The sequence below is a fragment of the Ostrea edulis genome, chromosome 7 (genome assembly GCF_947568905.1).
Source record: "Ostrea edulis chromosome 7, xbOstEdul1.1, whole genome shotgun sequence".
Taxonomy (NCBI): Eukaryota; Metazoa; Mollusca; class Bivalvia; order Ostreida; family Ostreidae; genus Ostrea; species Ostrea edulis.
Window position 1 is genome coordinate 43,381,120 of NC_079170.1, and position 19,120 is coordinate 43,400,239.

The 19,120-nt window shown below is 35.5% G+C and overlaps 1 protein-coding gene across 2 annotated transcripts; it reads left to right on the forward strand.

Moving 5' to 3' along the window:
- Positions 1-11,599: 11,599 nt before the first annotated feature.
- LOC125656079 (uncharacterized) lies at positions 11,600-18,497 on the forward strand. 2 transcript variants are annotated; one of them, XM_048886663.2, is made up of 4 exons: positions 11,634-11,996; positions 13,552-13,860; positions 15,031-16,934; positions 17,887-18,497. In XM_048886663.2, the coding sequence occupies exons 1-4, from the start codon at positions 11,759-11,761 to the stop codon at positions 17,938-17,940; spliced, it is 2,505 nt and encodes an 834-aa protein (XP_048742620.2). In that variant the 5' UTR covers positions 11,634-11,758; the 3' UTR covers positions 17,941-18,497. The 2 variants fall into 2 exon arrangements, with proteins under 2 accessions (XP_056000485.1, XP_048742620.2); XM_056144510.1 differs by having other exon boundaries at positions 11,600-11,996; positions 15,031-18,497.
- The last annotated feature ends 623 nt before the right edge of the window (positions 18,498-19,120 follow it).

A 19,120-nucleotide genomic window follows, 5' to 3' on the forward strand; every position in this document is an offset into this window, starting at 1 on the left:
CAATCGTGAATCATATTGCATGTAGGAATTAAATCCAGTGATATTCTGGATTCTGATAGAATCCTCCTACACAATGCAAATCTGGATGTTCCGAATTGTCCTTATAGACATTTTAAGTCCAATGTATCCTAGGATTTATCTAGTATTAATCAATCAATCAATTTCTACCTATACAAATAGGATTTCCGATTTATCCTGGGTTTATCTAGTATACAATATACAAATCGGAATTCCGAATGCCTCTAAGAATATCCCGCATCCTATTGCGTTTTAACTTTTACTGTTAACAAATGTATATATGCAACTAATTTTTGTACAATCAAGTAATGTTTATAACTGTATTTAAACATACCAGAACTATACCAGTGATAACATCTCTATATACAATGAAATAAAAATGTATCTGAACATTTTCAAGATGCGCTAACAGTGGGAATCCGGGATACAAATCCATTAATCCTAGATATATCGGTTTTTCAGCACAAAGGAATTCTTATGAAAATGATGTAATTTCATAAGCATAATTATCTGATTTGTCATCAAAATTTCTAATAAAATGATGGTTTAATTGTTATGCATGGGACGTATCCACACATTTCGGTAATGTATGGTGAGGTGTGGCCCAGGATTAGATATACATTCTATCATATTTAACAATAATTATTTGGTGTCTTCGTGTAGTTTCAAAATTGTAATGCATTCCATATTGTGTAAATATGTCACAATTAAACTGACAGTTGATAATTAGTCTATTAAGACACACACACACGAATTGAAATCACCTAATTATTGAATTTAGCTAACGAAAATAAATAAAGAAATGATTAGATAAGAAAATGTATCTATAACATTAGCGCTGGAGGCGTTTTAAAACCTAGATGTACAAGGAATAAAGTAAGTGATACCAAGCCATCAAACGATGCTGAGAGTTATCTTACTTCACCAATGGCATGCAATATTTATCCGATAAAACTTTCAATACCAACTTTTTTATGAAGACGTTTCCGATTTACAAAAATGGACACCGTTACATTCAGAACAAAGTAATCTTTCCTCAATCTGATTTGTATAATCATTACAGATTGTTTACTTTTCTGAGAATAAAGGTCAAATATTTCTTGAAAACAATATCCCGTAAATAAATAATAACAACGTTGAATTGAATTGAACATATTTTATTGTCAAGACATTGAAGACAAAAGGATTGGGCACAAGTTCTTAAAACTTAGAACGCCCTCTCTTAGACAGGTATGATTTACATTGCAAATAAAATTAGTGAATTTTGTTTTTATCTGTTCATAAGCCAGGACACAAAATCTCCGTTTACACCCAATGTAATTTGAAAAGCAGATGGCGAAAACTAAAAACATCTAAAATTATTAATTCCACAACAGGCCAGAATAAAGCATAGATTAATACTAATTAAACCGATAGGCGATAACATTGAAGTAAAACAAAAATATGAATTTGTTTGTGGTCTATTGCCTGAATAATGAATCATTTCCTTGTAAAAAATTACGTATTTCGTGCTGCGAATCATTCTACTCAAGGTTGACAAGCTGTAGATGTAGTGAGGAAACATCAATTTCGTGGGGACTGCATTTTCTTTGGTAACCTTATACTCCATGGAATACAGAAACCATACCCACGAAATAAAACCCCAACGAAAGTGTAAGATCTGGACAATCCACGAAAAATGGTCGCCGCGAATTAAGATATCCTACAGTACACAATTCCAGGAAGCATAATTCCGTCAGCCAAAAAATAGAAAGAAAGAAAGAAAGCATAAATAAAATCGTATTCACATTGAAGGCACATAAAATTATCTTTATCATTTCCGAATTATTCTTTACAATACAAATTGTATCAACATTAGTGGTAACGTTAGGATGTAATCAAATAAAGAGGTGATCAGACACATACACGACATGCACAATTTATAACGAATGCAAACAGATCTGATTTTATTTCTTTTTGAAATTTACATAACAGACTAGGTAAAATTTCGATGGAGAAATAATGATCATTAGATTTCACCACCTCCTTTTCCAAATAGATAAAATAGGCACTCGAAAGAACATCTACGACTGTACAGTCCTGAGAGACCGTACTCACACATAACTTTACCGAAATATATTTATAATTCTAAACACATTTTACTGATATCAAATGAAAATGATCTGAAACAAGAATTTGTGTAAAACAAATCAACAGCTATTAATTCAAATTGCCTACAATCATAAAGCGTATTTTCGCATGTAAGATAACTCTTTGTAGCAGTTAGGTACCCTTCGGAACTTCTCTGGTCTTTCCTGTTAGTGGTAAAATAACCTCAAATGTTCAACGATAATCTCCATTTCTCTATCATTCAAAATACGACTAAAACTTCTAACTATAGTGTCTATTTTGACAATAAATATTTGCTAGAAACATTGAGACGTCCCCATAAAAAAATTAAAATCACGTTGATAATTTCTACCGTGGGTGAAAGCATCTATCTTGTACAAATTTCGTACATCCGTTGAACGTATTGCATTCGAGGTGTTTTCCCGAGCTTGCCGGAAAGACCTAAGAAGTTACTGTGCTAAAGGTTTACGTAGCCAACAAGGTGATTACATGTATATCGCTTTGGTTTGAATTTATTGTTCAGAATTAATTGTAAATTCGAACACAAGCGATATAATTGTCTGTGATGTACATAAATGCACTCTTCGGCTTCGGAGGCAAATGAACTATTGATATTTCGATACGCAAGAGCTTGTTCTGTGTATGAGCAGTTTTTAAATCGAGACAGGCAACTGACAAACAAGTTGACGTTACAAGGATTTCAACATTCTCGTTTAAAGTCAGCACTTCGCAAATTCGCATTATAATTATCTAGTTTGTCAATACAACTTACGAGTCAATGCGTCAAATTCTATCTGACTTGTTTTATACCGATTGTTAGGCCGTTCTTGGCACACTGATTTTGACTTCAGATTACTCCGTTTACCCGATCACGACTAAGGGCACACGGCGGGTGTGACCGATAGACAAGGGATGCTTACTCCTCATTGGCACCTGATCCTACCTCTGGTATATCCAGGGTCAGTGTTTGCCAAACTCTTTATTTTGTAGTCCTTATAGGAGTTATAAGATTGATGACTGTTCGTTATCTTCACCTTTCATTTTTTTCTTAAATGACGGTTGTCTCAGTGAAACATTTTACAGTTGAATACGTCTTATCGATTGCTATGATTGGGAACCCCACGCCCGCGAAAATACATTCCGCTAAAATCATTCGTGTACTGTATCTATGAGCTGAAAAATCGCTAAAATTTAAACTCACGAACAAACGATTGCTAGTTCGTACATCCTATACAGATACGCCAATTCATGTCCATCTTATATAACATCAATTCAGAGACTATATTTCGGCATAATATTAATTAAGTTCATTAGGTGATTGAACAACATTTATTTTTACACTACAGGTTAATGGAATCATTGCACAGGGTTAATTACCTATCATCAATCAAATATTCTGATTTTTACAAGTCAATGCTTAGATGTGTTTTTGCTATTTACAAAACTGCATTAATCGTTCAAAGTATAAAGCTGAATTCTAGTCATAAACAAGATGGGGTCTGTGGTCCAATGCCGTTTATTACAGATGCCTAATTATGCTGGTGGGGCGATATAGAGTAATTTATGATCCAGAAACATTGCCCATTGGCACTGCATGAATTCGAACTCCTGACCCACTGAGGGATAACTGGTCTTTTCTGAAATTCTGTCGAGACACGCAATTCGCTGCGTTAGTCTGGAAAATTTTGATTTGATTACATAATAGTTCAGACTCATCCTTCCTATTATTATTCCATAATTATAGAATTCTCCTGATAAACAATGACCACAAAAAATGCAGAATATCCCCCTAAAACAAATAAGACATATTTGAACACAGTTGGCATATAAATCATTCAATAAAACGCGAATGATAAACAGATCACCTACGTCAATAGCCAGACCACAAGATCCAGCTCTAACATATAAATCTACATTGTTTGTCATCAAATACTGTGATATTTTATAAACAATTGGGTCATAAATACAGATTGTCATACCTGCGAACAACAGTCTGTACATGTATACTTTAACCCTAATTAGTAAACATTTCCATATACAATGTATATGAGGGACATCAACTGATCGGCCACTCGCATTTAAACTTTGGTGAATGCATTTAGGACGACATACTTTTTGGGGCCGTCTTATGAAGTAGATATTAATGGTAATATTAGATATTTGCAGGTCTAATCAGGATAATGCAGGGTTTTATCACAGCCTACATCTCAATACACCCTGAGGCATAAATACGGGTAGTGATAAATACTAGTACTAGTCTGATAAGACATAGTAACGAATATTCAGTATTTTCATAAAATCAAAGATCCCATTCATATGAAATGATTAGTAATCAAAGTTTTTTGTAAATTAATTAAGGATTAATAACTGATTGAAATGACAAATTTCATCATCGATTATTATTCTTTCTCATGAAATAGTTTTTACGGAAATGCCTTTGAAATGTAGCGATAAATACTAGTGCTAGTTTGATAAGACATAAAAATTAATATTCATATCTCCATGCTTATTTGCTGTATCTGGTAGAAATGATGACGCAAATTGAAAGTATTTCTATGATGTTCATGGTTATTGTGGAGCTACGTTTCCCACGGTAAATCCCCTTATGAACACAGTAAGCTCCCCTTAAGAACACAGTAAGCTCTCCTTATGAACACAATAAGCCCCCGTATGAACACAGTAAGCTCCCCTTATGAACACAATAAGCCCCCCTTATGAACACAATAAGTCCCCCTTATGAACACAGTAAGCTCCCCTTATGAACACAATAAGCCCCCGTATGAACACAGTAAGCTCCCCTTATGAACACAGTAAGCTCCCCTTATGAACACAGTAAGCCCCCTTGAGAACACAGTAAGCTCCACTTATGAACACAGTAAGCTCCCCTTATGAACATAGTAAGCTCCCTTTATGAATCTTTCATAATGAATGCTACATCCATTTAGGATAATGTATAAAACTGTTAGAAATACAGAGAAAGAAACATATTCTACATCATATTATGGGTAAGGATCTATAATGTAAATATTTTAGAATCACCATTGTTCTTTGGGATCAATATTTGTGGGTAAGCACATTTTTACTTAATTCCATGGGGAGCTTCAACGCCAGAACCGATTCATACTAGCTTGTTCAATGATGCTCAAGGGTAAAGTACACAGAAAACTGGCAATCAAAAAAGCTAACTCTAAAACAGACCGCATGACTTTTTCCCGCAGAAACAAGACAGGATGCAAGTGATCTATACGTGAAATTTTACCAAAATGATATACTATTGAGAAACGTTGTGTAGGACCTGGACGGAGTTTTTCTTCGTGACTGTGACTTATAACGGGAAATCGTTTGTATTTACTTAATTGTATCGTAATAATTAAATTAAAGTAATTAGTGTTTCAGAAATAAACGACTCAATTATTTTCTTTTTACCATCAATCATGTAACAAAATAAGTTGTCTAAAAATATCCAATGGGATCGGGATAAAATTTCAAGCACTAAAAATAACAACTGTAGAATTGTATTATATGTTCTCAATACCGATATCAGAAAACTGCACGGCTGTAAAAATAACAACATTAGAATTGTATATTTGTTCTCAGTACCAATGTCGGAAAACTGCACGGCCGCTTTGGAGAACTGTTTGACGTTTTTAACTTCAAAATATTCACCCCAAAAGATAAGCATTCCTTTCCTGTCATAAATACCCACTGATTTTCAGATATTTTTTTATACATATGCTATGTTGTACATGTAAAACGTATACGGTACCAATTTTGATGCACCAGATGCGTATTTCGACAAATAATGTCTCTTCAGTGATGCTCAACCGAAATGTTTGAAATCCAAAATAACTATGAAGTTTTGGAGCTAAATATAGCCAAAAACAGCGTGCCAAAAAAGTGGAGCCAAATTCGTCCAAGGATAAGAGCTATGCACGAGGGAGATAATCCTTAATTTTGAAATGAATTTCTAAATATTATAACAGCAATTAAATATACATCCGTATTTTCAAGCTAGTAACGAAGTACTAAGCTACTGGGCTGTAGAGACCCTCGGGGACTAACAGTCCACCAACAGAGGCGCCTCGACCCAGGGGTCATAATGTAAAACGTATACGGTACCAATTTTGATGCACCAGATGCGCATTTCGACAAATAATGTCTCTTCAGTGATGCTCAACCGAAATGTTTGAAATCCAAAATAACTATGAAGTTTTGGAGCTAAATATAGCCAAAAACAGCGTGCCAAAAAAGTGGAGCCAAATTCGTCCAAGGATAAGAGCTATGCACGAGGGAGATAATCCTTAATTTTGAAATGAATTTCTAAATTTTATAACAGCAATTAAATATACATGTAATTCATGTCAGTAGAAATATAATTCCCTTGAAAGTATCATTAATGGTTTTCAGAATAGAGTATGGTCGCCATCTCTCGACATTCCTCATCTTGTAGGTGTTTTATTTGGTGTGTTCTCAGTTGATTCGTATGAAGGAAATCATAGGGTGTTTATATCACATTTGTCACATATCTTATATTTTTCCACATAGATTCCATATAACACCCTCATTACTGAGCCACGGAAGTTCGCACTGCCCGGGGACTACTTTACCTTGTATCGTCACATCTGCTTAGTAGTAATTGTTATTTCACGTCTGTTTATAAAACATGATGAACAGAATAACTTTGTCTGCTATTGAAAAAAAAATAGACGAATGTGCGATTCTAAAATTAGAACTGAAATGCTGGTATGTTAACGGAATCATGGCCCAACGACCGAGGGTGGACAAGTTTCCCGAAATAAAGCACGCTTTTTTCGTGGATGTTACAGAATAATCTCCGAGGTCGAGAAATGCTATTTTGAAATATAAAAGCCTCGGCTCTTATATTTCGAGAAGGTCAATTTTACCACACAATTTTCTGAACATTCTTTATACAAACGATTTATAACAGATAAAACATGATGGAATTTCATAATTTATCGAACAATCCAAGAATGTCATAAATATAAATAGTTATGAAAACAGAGGAAAAACAATGTTTTAGATAACACTGAGCACGATAAAACGTCATATTCCATTGTTCGCCAGCTAGGTATACACGTACGAACATGACGTAATTCCTTGTTAATGTTTCATTTTAAATATGTTGGATTTTATGTCTCCTTGCTTTTTAAGCGCGTTTGTGGAAGGAAAGCGAACCATTGGGTAAAATTAGAAATAAGTGGCAAGTCTTTATAATTTTTATCGCCTTTCGTATATGTGTTTATTCAAGTGATTGACTCGATCTTTCCCATATACAAGCATGAAAGGTGAATATAATGAACAGTGATCAATCTCGTAACTTCTATAAGCAATACAAAATAGAGAGTTGGGCAAACACGGACCCCTGCACACGCCACAGGTGGGATCAGGTGTGTAGGAGGAGTAAAAAATCCCCTGTCGACCAGTCACACCTGCCTTGCGCCCTATATTTTGATCAGGTAAATGGAGCTATCCGTAGTCAAATCAGTGTGCCAAGAACGCCTAACAATCGGTATGAACAAGTCAGAGAGTTTTGACCCAATAATAGGTTGTATTGACAAACTAGATTGTTATAACGATCATATAATTTGCGAAATGCTGACTTTAAACAAGACTGTTGAAACCCTTGCACCATTAATTTGTTTGTCAGTAGCCGGTCTCGCTTTAAAAACTGATCATACGCAATAGAAGCTCTTATCTGTTGAATAAGTTGAGATATACATGTGCATATACACCATATGCAGGCGATAATGGAATATTGCTACATAAATATGAAAAACTGACGATAGAGAAGCTGAAATCACTCCGTTTATCATAAAGTTGAGTTGTTAGTTTGCCGTTAATATTTATTTTCGATAAACTGTCTAAGTATGAAGTAGAAGTGGACGACTCTGTGGTGTCTTTTACTTTGAGTTTACTGGGATATATCGAATCGACATATGAATGAAAACTATCATTGTCAATAGATAAAACGTCGTCTATATGTCTAAATGTCGCATTGAAGGACACAGTCAGAGATTTTTTCTTCTCAAGAAGAAATTTTTGAATAAATTCTGAAAATAAAAACAGGTCACTTATCAAGGAATCACAATTCGTACATTTGAGAATTCCAACAGACTGTTGGAAGACCTGATCACCAAAGACCACGAAGATATTGTCAATGAGAATCTCCAGCATATCTTTAGTTTTAACTTCAGAGTACTTGTGCGTGGAATCGGAGTGGTGTTTAACAAAGTAATTTTTTGGATGACTGTTCACTAAATATGAATATTTCAGTTTTCCATTTTTGTTGAGGAAGCACCACTTCTGGTACATGTAGTGGCACAGTACGATTGAAGTTTTACCTTCACATCTGTTAATGTTTTCGTAAGGAGCAAAGATTAAGGCTTCAGTTGGTGGAACACTTACTGAATGTAGCAAAAAGATACTGCACACCTTGTTTGCTTTATGTCTCGTCGAGAATGTTTCACCCATACTGAAACATCACCAGCGAAGTACCGCAAATTTACACCACTCGTGCAAATTTACACCACTCGTGCAAATTTACACCACTCGTGGCAGGTCGATAGTATTTTTAACTGTTCTAGTTCAACAGTCACTGGGACGGTTATAATGATGAACATAAAAAAAGATATACATGTATATATGTATAACAATTACGTCACCATGTGAGTTAAAAGTTCTCGGGTGGGACGAAACAATGCAAAATCAACCAATATTTATATATGGCTAAACATAGCGGTGACGTTATCCATTGCATGACGTTGTGAGTGCATACGTATATCAACGTCTTGGTCTAAATTTTACCATTTTTTTCAATGTTTATAAATTTTCATGGAGTTACTTTTACCTCATACTTTTCATGCTTACAAAAAGTGTATGAAAATTTTCGTTACGTTGATTTTATTGGTTGTTTTATCGATGTCTCCAAGTATCTTTCACGACATACAAGAATTGAGTAGGTTTTACATTGGGTGAGGTTTCCCGGATTTCACATAGATTCCCGTGATGAATTTGTATGGTCTCAATATCCCAAACACGTTACAAACACGTAATGATAATGTCTATCATACGTTCTGCAAAAAAAAAATTCTTTTGGAAAAGACAATCCAAAGTAGAATTGACATTTCCATAAACTCTAGAATACTTCATTAATTCATACGAACATTAATTCTTGAACATTTGTTGACATTTTAAAACATAGCCACAAAGCAATTAACAAGCACAAATGTTCTTCATTACCGCATTGCAGGAACAGATAGACATACCTTGATATTTGGTAACTTAATTATTTCACACTTAGTATGGTAACAAAAATCAAACCTTTTACACAACTAGGCGTATAGATTACACTATATGATAAAATCTTATGATTTCGCTTAATTTATTAAAAATTATTGATAATCTGGAAAAGTGTAGTTTTCAAATGGCATAATGCTTTGTCATGTGAATAGAAGAAATGTCTCCAAAGGTTTGTTGGCACTGAGATTGAGTAATATGAAACCGAACGGTAACTTTATTTCATACTCCATATCGTTTGAATATCTATCAGTGAGTGACCTCCTTACTTTGATAATTTTACACAAATAACACAAAATGAGAGTAGTGCACTTAAACTTAAAGAACCAAGAATGAAAATATGAAGATAACGAACGGTGATCAATGAATTCAGAATTAAGAGTTGATCAAACACGGATTCTCTAGAAACAACAGAGGTAGAACCAGGTGCCTGGGAGTAGTAAGCATCTATTGACCGGTCATACCTGCCGTGAGCCCTACATCTGGATCAGGTAATATGTAAACAGAGTAATGTCTGTAGTCAAAATCAGTGCAAATAACATAACAAAGCATGGCGTGAGTTTTGCTAATATAAATGTTGTTAGAGGACATTGATGTACATGCATATACATTAAGCTTGATATCATCTTAATTATAAGATCATTGATTAGAGAACTACTATCATTGAATTGTGTTTGAAAACAATTCTGAATGTACATATGTAATAACCAAGCATTAATTTACTTTAATTTTTACAATACCAACATGATAAACGATCCCATGTCTCTAGGGGAAAAATACATCAGCTCTTTGCATAAATTTACTATTGTGTATATATTTAGAAATTCTAGATGACGGAATTAAAAATGCGTAAAGGCAGGATGTTTTTCATTTTACTTGACACAAACTAGCCTTTGAAATATATGTCCGACATTTAAAGCTTGATATTTTTTCCCAAAATACTTGTAAAGTCGTATAAATAAAACTATTTAACATATGTTTGAATGTGAATTTATAGACATCGTAATATTCAATTTTGATAAATATAGCAAAATTAAATATAATCAGCATAGAAATTAATTTATCTTACGTCATTAGGTCGTTTTTAACAACGGACTACATGTACTTCGCTTACCTGATCTAGATAGATAACTCACGGCGGGTGTGACCGGTCGACAGGGGATGCTTACTCCTCCTAGGCTCCTGTTCCCACCTCTGGTATATCCAGGGTCCGTCTTTGCCCAACTCTCTGTTTTGTACAGGAGTTATGAGATTGATCACTGTTCGTTATCTTCACCTGTCGTCACAACATATACATTATGAATAAAAGGAAACATGATTGCAACATAAACTAGTTTAATAAATACCATTCTACAGAGTGCTGAACTGGAATAAAGACAATTAAAAGATGATAATATCATAAGTCTTGATAATAAAAAGTGTGATTTTGGAGTTTTATTTCATTTTCATACTCGTGGGAATACAAAAGTAATTGTTGCAAAATTTAATGTTTTCTTTTGACCACCAAACGAAGTAAGTGAAACCACGTTCGAATAGCTAATTATACATATATACAACTTATTTCTAAATGATATTTAGTTTTTTTTTTTAAAATAGAATGTCTTACCTAAGATGCAGAGGTTTACATTTGACAAAATATGAACTTTTGAATTTGAAATGGGTTATGAGAAAACCGCATATTTAAGATTGCAAACTGAAGTTATTCCAAAATCAAAATACACAATTAGAAATCTGCATCTTTGATAATTGGAAGATCGATTTTATCTGGTTTACAAAATATATGTTTTATGGTAAAAGTCATTAATTCCCAAAACAGTTGATCCAATCGAAGAAAAAGACATATATGTTTATCTTAACTGAGAATATTGCAACAACGTATTGGTCTACCTTGTGTCATAGGCACAGGCAATATTGCAGCATAAACGCTTGCACTTTGCTGTAGAAACACACGCATAAATTAAAATCATTATTTAATTACGGCATTTCTGTAGAGATCACTACATACATTTATGATAATGAAATTCCAAGTAACCTACATCGCAATATTGCTTTTCAAATCAGATTTCAATTGCAATCTTTTACTCAGTGCTTCCCCGTCATTAATATTCGTGACGTGCCGCGACATGACATCTCATTTACATACAGATAGGCGCTTACATTAGGGAACATAAGTTAATTATAATAAATACAAAATCCTGAAATGCAGTCTGTAAGAGGCTGTCGAATCAGTTGACTGGGAATCATTTGGAAGAGAACGTCGAACTCGTTGGAAGTCTGTGCAGTATAGGCACTGGGTTCAAAGCCAGCTTCGAAAATGATTCGTTTCGGATTTTTAATTTTAACCCTTTCGGTGTGCTGGGAATTCGTGTCTACTCAGAAGCCGTGTGACGGAGTTCTGGGACAGCAGTTCCGGCCGGATCCGACGGATTGCAGGGTATATTACCTCTGTGGACAGGGCAAGGACTGGAGACTACAATGCGGCCCAAACATGATATGGAACCAGGAAAAAGGCGCATGCGTGTTTAGCACTCCGAAAGACACATGCACACAAAGTTTGTATGCCTTTGAAGAGAATAATATATCAATTTAAAGATAAATACATTGTTCTAAAAAAAATTAACATTAAAATTCATGATTTTTCTTAACAAAATTTAAAGTTTGTATCATTCATTTAAAGCACATAATAAAGGTAAACCATTGAACATTGTTCATAAATATTTCATGGAAAACTATTTTTTATTTTACTTTCTACTTAGGATAGCAATTCGCATCTCGTTGTTCTAAGAACTATCAAGAAATGAATACTGTTGGTTCTTTATATACTAAAATAAGAACTAACGAAAACAAGATACCTCTATATACAACACAGTACATGTACATCAATATAAAAAAGGAAAGAAGAATTAATGCATCGCAGATCTTTTGTATTAAAAATATGACGTATAACAGATTAAAATTTATCATTATGCTTTTCCACTGTTATAATAGAATGTTTGGGGGAAAAAACTAGTTTTCATTACATACGCCCCCAATACAAAAAAAATTCTGTAACGAATCGCTTCTCGGTTATTAAACATTGAATTGTGTTTTAATTATTTTATCGAACAAAATAAAACTGTTATCCTTGCTAAACTTGAAAAAGACAATTCTAAAATAAAATGATAGATTGTCACGTCATAATCCTTTTCTTAGAGACGACGACAAATGTAAATTTTATTAATTTACTTTTTCCTAAACACGCAGTCTAGTGTTTTAATCAGTGAGAAGAGTGAGGAAAACGCGTTCTAGCAGATGGGGCCAACACATTAACCATCTATAAAAGAAACAATTAGCTGGAAAGGAAAATAGCCATTTATAAAAGAAACAATTAACTGAAAAGGAAAATAAGCATTTACACATTCACAGACTACAGTGGGTAGGAAGAAATCTGTAGATGAAATATTAAATACATTACATTTAATTAATCAAGCTCGGTAATAAATTTTCTCTAATGACTTTTAGTGGTATCGTGTACGACCCTGGAGTGACTAACCTGCCAGTTGTATATAGCTAACGATTGATAAATTTGTGGCCCTTCGTGATCCTCTAAGTGATTCTATGTAGTCAGAAAGTACACAGATTAAAAGTACCTGTCTATGTCAACGACAAAATATTTGGCTCTACCATTTCCGTGTTCCTATTTCTAAACTGCTTTTTAATGAAGGACAATATTTTTTTTCGACAAAGGGAATACACCTTATTCGTGTGCAATTTATTTTTAATGAAGTATAATAATATCTTTAAATAAAAACTGCAATCGGGAAACCTTATATCCATAGCCTTTACACAATTCGGAATTCACATCTATAAATTAAAAACTTGGTGGATAAAAGATTTTACCCAGAGAACGTGTAAATAACCATGCAGCAGCACATTCTGCGGACGATAGTTCACTAGCTTCATGCATTTCAATTCAATAGGTCATAAAATTAAAGGAAGATAGCTATAACTTAACAACGTTTTGTTTACCAGCATACAAACAACGATATGGCATCAGCATTGAAACACACAATTCTGAGTACATGAGTATGATGAAGTTTGTACACGGATAAGAATTGTATCTTACAGATATCAAGAACCCCCTGCCTCCCAAACCTCCACAAGGTGATCCAAATGCCAGATCGCCTGGAAGCAGACATTACTCACCCTTCAGTGAGTCAACATGGCGACCTAAATGTAGGCCAGGGTCCACTAAAAGGTTTCCTCATCCCACACGTTGTGCGCAGTACTACGACTGTGGGGCTGACCCTAAAGAGGACTGGTGGGGGAAACACCTCCGAGAATGTCGTTATCCCACAGTTTATGACACCAAAACTGGAAGTTGTGAATATTATACCACCGTAAACTGCGGGAAACGGAAGATGCCTCTAGATCCTTGTAAGTATTTACAACATTATTATTGCAACAAACTTATTACACCAATTTAAACTCAAAACTTATCTAAAATTAAACTAACAGTCTGACCCCCAGACTTAATTAATATACAAATCTAAAGTCCCAGACTTAACTAGAATGATCCTATCTTTCTGACCCCCCCCCCCCCAAAATAAATGATTCTACCATTCTGAAGTCACAGACTTAACTAAAATTATCCTACCATTCTGAAGTTACAGATTTAACTAAAATGATTCTACCATTCTGAAGTTACAGATTTAACTAAAATGATTCTACCATTCTGAAGTCACATACTTAACTAAAATTATTCTACCATTCTGAAGTCACAGACTTAACTAAAATGATTCTACCATTCTGAAGTCACATACTTAACTAAAATTATTCTACCATTCTGAAGTCACAGACTTAACTAAAATGATTCTACCATTCTGAAGTCACATACTTAACTAAAATTATTCTACCATTCTGAAGTCACAGACTTAACTAAAATTATTCTACCATTCTGACTCCAAAAGATCCCACCCACCTCCCACACACACTTACCTTAAATGAAACTACCATTTTGAAACCCCAAACTAAGTGACAAAAATCCTGATTTACAAATACTTATATTTCCTAATTTTGAATTTCCTAGAATTCCCTAGTACTGAAAAAAAAATAACATACGTGTATATAAAAAAATTGAATGCATGTGCATAAAGATAACTACAAAAACAACACACCGGGTTACCAGGGTTACCAGAAAACAATCCGACAAATATAACAGTTTACACATCATCTAAATCAAACAATCAGATAAATATAACAGTTTACACATCATCTAAATCAAACAATCCGACAAATATAACAGTTTACACATCATCTAAATCAAACAATCAGACAAATATAACAGTTTACACATCATCTAAATCAAACAATCAGACAAATAAATTATAACAGTTTACACATCTTCTAAATCAAACACTCAGAAAAATATAACAGCTTACACATCTTCTAAATCAAAGAAAATGCACCAGAGAGAATATCAATACCAGTACAAGAACATTGAAATGTCGCTGTACTATGAAAATGTGAGATTAGAAGTTATGAGGTTGATCACCGTTATCGTCACCTTTCATTAGTGAATGGTTAATTTGTTCTGTGTACTTCTAGGTGATTATCTCTCGAACGCCTGCAGAAATGCTCATTGCGCACCATGCCACATCCGTTATGCCACCTGTACTGGTCTTCCTGACGGGATCAACGTTTGGCGTGGACGTGAGAAAACCCCTTTCTATGTGGTCTGTCAGAAAGAACGAGTAGCCTTCCACGGCCGATGTATAAATACGGAGCCCGGAAAACGACAAGTATATGACGGAGAGTATCACACCTGCGGTCGACCCATTGACTTTGAAATGGGAATGGTTCATCACATGCATAGAGGAGAAATAGGGAAAAGTCAGATTGTTGAACAAATTCACCATGCTAAGAGGGTACAACAATCTCAGCAATTTAAGGCTCCACAACACTCAAAGTCTCCCTCTAATCCAGTCCAGAAAAACAAACAAAACAACACCAATAACAACGCTGGTAAAAAACAAACACAACAAGGAAATAAAAAACACATCAATCAACCTAAGAAAAATCAAACTCCACAGCAAAATGTAAAGGTACAGAACGCAAACAATAATCAACCTCAAAATCAGCCAAATACCCCGAAGCCTCATATAAATCAACCTCAGCAAAAAGCAGCTTCATCTCAAAAGAAGGCAGTACAGAAGCAACCCAACTCGCATGCTCCACATGTCAACCAGCCGAAAATTCCTCCACCACAAGGCAACACACAATCTCCAAGTAAAAATACCATCCATCCCAACCAAGCACAACCTCAGACTCCAGGACAAAGTGCTCGGCATGCAAATAAGCCGCAAACACAAGCTCCCGTCCAAAACTCACCTCCTTCACGACAGCAGTATCAATCTCCTCCGCAAAGCCAAAAACCTCCCCAGCATCCTCCCAACACCTTTAAGCCGTCCAGTCAACCACAACAGCATAACCCACCACAACGCCCACTTCAAAACCATGCTCCTCCAAACAACCAGCATCCTTCTCAGCAGTATAGTCATCCAAACCGCCAACACAATTCTCCCCAACCTCCGCCTCAAAATTACGGCCCACCCAACAGATCGCCACAACCTCAGTATCCACAGCATCAGAGGCCCGGTTCTAATATTGCAACTCAACCACATGTGAATCAACCTCCAGCTTCAACCCAGCAACAAGGTCCCCCTTACAGCCATCCTCCAAATCAGAATAAAGTACCAGCTCAAACTCCAACTTCTCTACAAACATTTATAGGTGAAATGCAAAATAAGTTTATGAATCAACAACCAAATGTTCCCCAACCACATGTATACCCAAATCATCCAAATCAGCCTCTACATAATGCCCCATCTCAGCATCCCTCTGCAAACAACCCGCCTGTGCCATATCAACAAACAGTGAGAGCTAAACCAGGTAGACGTCCGCAAAGAACACATAACACCCCACCTGTTCAACCAGTCCAGCCCTTACCAAGACAGCCCGTGGTTCATCAACGCGCTCCCGTGGTTCACCAACCCCTTCCCGTGGTTCACCAACCAGCTCCAACAAGACAAGTTTCGTATCCACATCCGAATCAACAGAGGCAGCCGTCTTATCCTCAAGCGCCTCAAGTTAAACCCCTTCCACCTGTACCACAAAGACCACCAACTGTTCCAAGAAACCCAAGACCTCCACAAAATGTGCGACGGACTGTTCAAAATCCAAATATACCGAGAACAAGTCCATATCATAATTCACAACCATCGTATCCAATCCCTAACAAAAACCATAGCCCACCTCAACCGACACCAACTCAATCACGGGCATATCCCCAACCTCTTCCGAGAGCACGAAACCATGGACCACAACCGGTTCAACGACCCAGAATTGGTCCGTATCCCAAACCCCAACTTTACAATGAACCATCTACTACTCGTCAGGCAATAGGACGAAAAAATCTGTCTCGCCGAAGGCATCCCAAACCGACAAACCAGGTAGGTAGGGCGTTTAGAAATGAGCCCTTTAGGAGAGAGGTGGTGGTTTCAGACGCAAAGCGCGAAAAAATAGTGGATATTAAATCCAGTCATGTTCCTGCGCAGCAAAGCATACATTCTAAGCCTGAAAGGGCGATGGAACGCTATTCTAGTCACATTCTTGGATTAAATGAAATATTTAAGTCAAATGGAAATCAGCAAAGCAAATCAGAAAAGCAAACTGCTAAAAGAACTGAAGAAACATTCCGACATTTGAACTATCACAAACAACAGAAAGAAAGCAATCAAAAACAAAACAAAAATCAACAACAACAACCTCAACAGCAATCGCATCATCCAAACCAACCAAATTATCAGCAACAACATCAGCAACAACAACAACAGAACACTGTTCGCCAACAGATACAAAATCACCAAAGTCAGCCATCTCAAAAACTAACACCGCAAAACGTGCAGAATCAGCAAGTGCAACAGCAACATAGTCAAAATTCTCCAAATCAATTTCAGCAACCTCAAAGCAACAACCACGGCTTTCAGTTGCAAGCGAGCCAACTCTCAAATATAGCGCAACATCAGCAGTTTCAGCAACAGGCGATGCGGCAGATTATGAGAGTTAATCCAACACCGCAATTTATTAATCCCCGATTTCAAACACATCAAAACGCAGTAGGTAACAGTCATTACTTGCAGCCCCCGACGCCTACTGTACTAAGCAATTATTTCCCAGCAAGCACAGCGAGAACAGCGGTACTGAATAGCAGATTTACAATTCAAAGCGGTTTAGCGGCATCTCGTCTTAGTCAGAGCGGCGGCCCCAAGTTCTCCAATAGCTTATCAAATCCATCCCAGTTCGCAATGCCTAATGTGGTCTGAGCGCATGCGCTATAGTTTACTACGCCATCAATGCGGCATGGGCGCTTCTTTTCAAAACTTGGATCACTTTCTTTTACAGGGTACGAAAAAGAGAAGGGTGCCCCCAAGACGTGTTCCAAAGCGAAGGGTATAATTTGAAGAGTATAGCAAAATTGGGTGGGGCAACTGAAATGACAACAGCTCTTCGAGAGTATGATGATTAGAATACATAAAATGTGTTTGAAAATGTGGAGGCATTCTTACTGTGTTGTGTTCTGTCCTTGTTACATTGAAACCAGTATTAATTTATTTATTGACGTGTTTGGTTGTTGACTATAAAGATATTGATTTGTTAATGCTAGACTTTGTACATTTATTGAGTTAAACTGTTCGAGAGCCTTTAAGAAATGGTTGTGTCGCATGAATACATCGTATCTTGAAAAAAAACCCAAGGCAGGTGTGAACTCAAATACATGACTTAGTAGACACAAAATGGTCTTTCAATATATAATATATTTATATTAAAACATGTCTGGTACACAAAAGTCATGAATCGAAACTTCACATCTTAAAATTGTTTTAACACGATGTTTCACTTTTCAATATGATTTTGAAAGATCTTTCTTTTTGTAATAATTAATTGTATGACAATCGTTTTTATGATTCTCTTTGCTTTTAAAGGTGGAGAAGTAATAAATGGTCTTTGTAAGACAACTTTGTTCTGTGTTCAAGACTGAAATGTGGTATATAGGAGAATCGTATGTGCATGATTTTGTGTAATTATATCACATTAAGTTATGCCCCCTTTCAAATTCATTCTTCTCAAACTCCAAGACTTTCATTATTCCATACTTATATAAATATGAATTATGTATACCTGTATACGGGAGAAAATCGTGAATTAAATAAAGAAGCAAGACAGCAGTTGTCAGCAATACGTCTTAGTCGAGATAAGCGTGGTACGGACATTAATTTCCTCGCGCTTGTGGTAAGCTCGATACAGTTTCACAATGTCACAATTTTGACGTAAATTTAATTAAATTTTAATCAGACAATCTCGCTGTCATGTTTGCTGGTAATAAATGACGTATGAATCACTTCTACAGTTATACAATATGTATTTTTCATTTCTTTCTCAAAATAAGGTTTCATTTATTTCGCAATCACGGAATCTTAAAATGAATCAATTACAAGTAGAATAAATATTGGTAATACACGTATATATATATATATATATATATATATATATATATATATATATATTGGTTATATCTATAGATATTAAACTGTAATACAGATATATATTGATGGTATCTATTGTACTGTATGTAAAG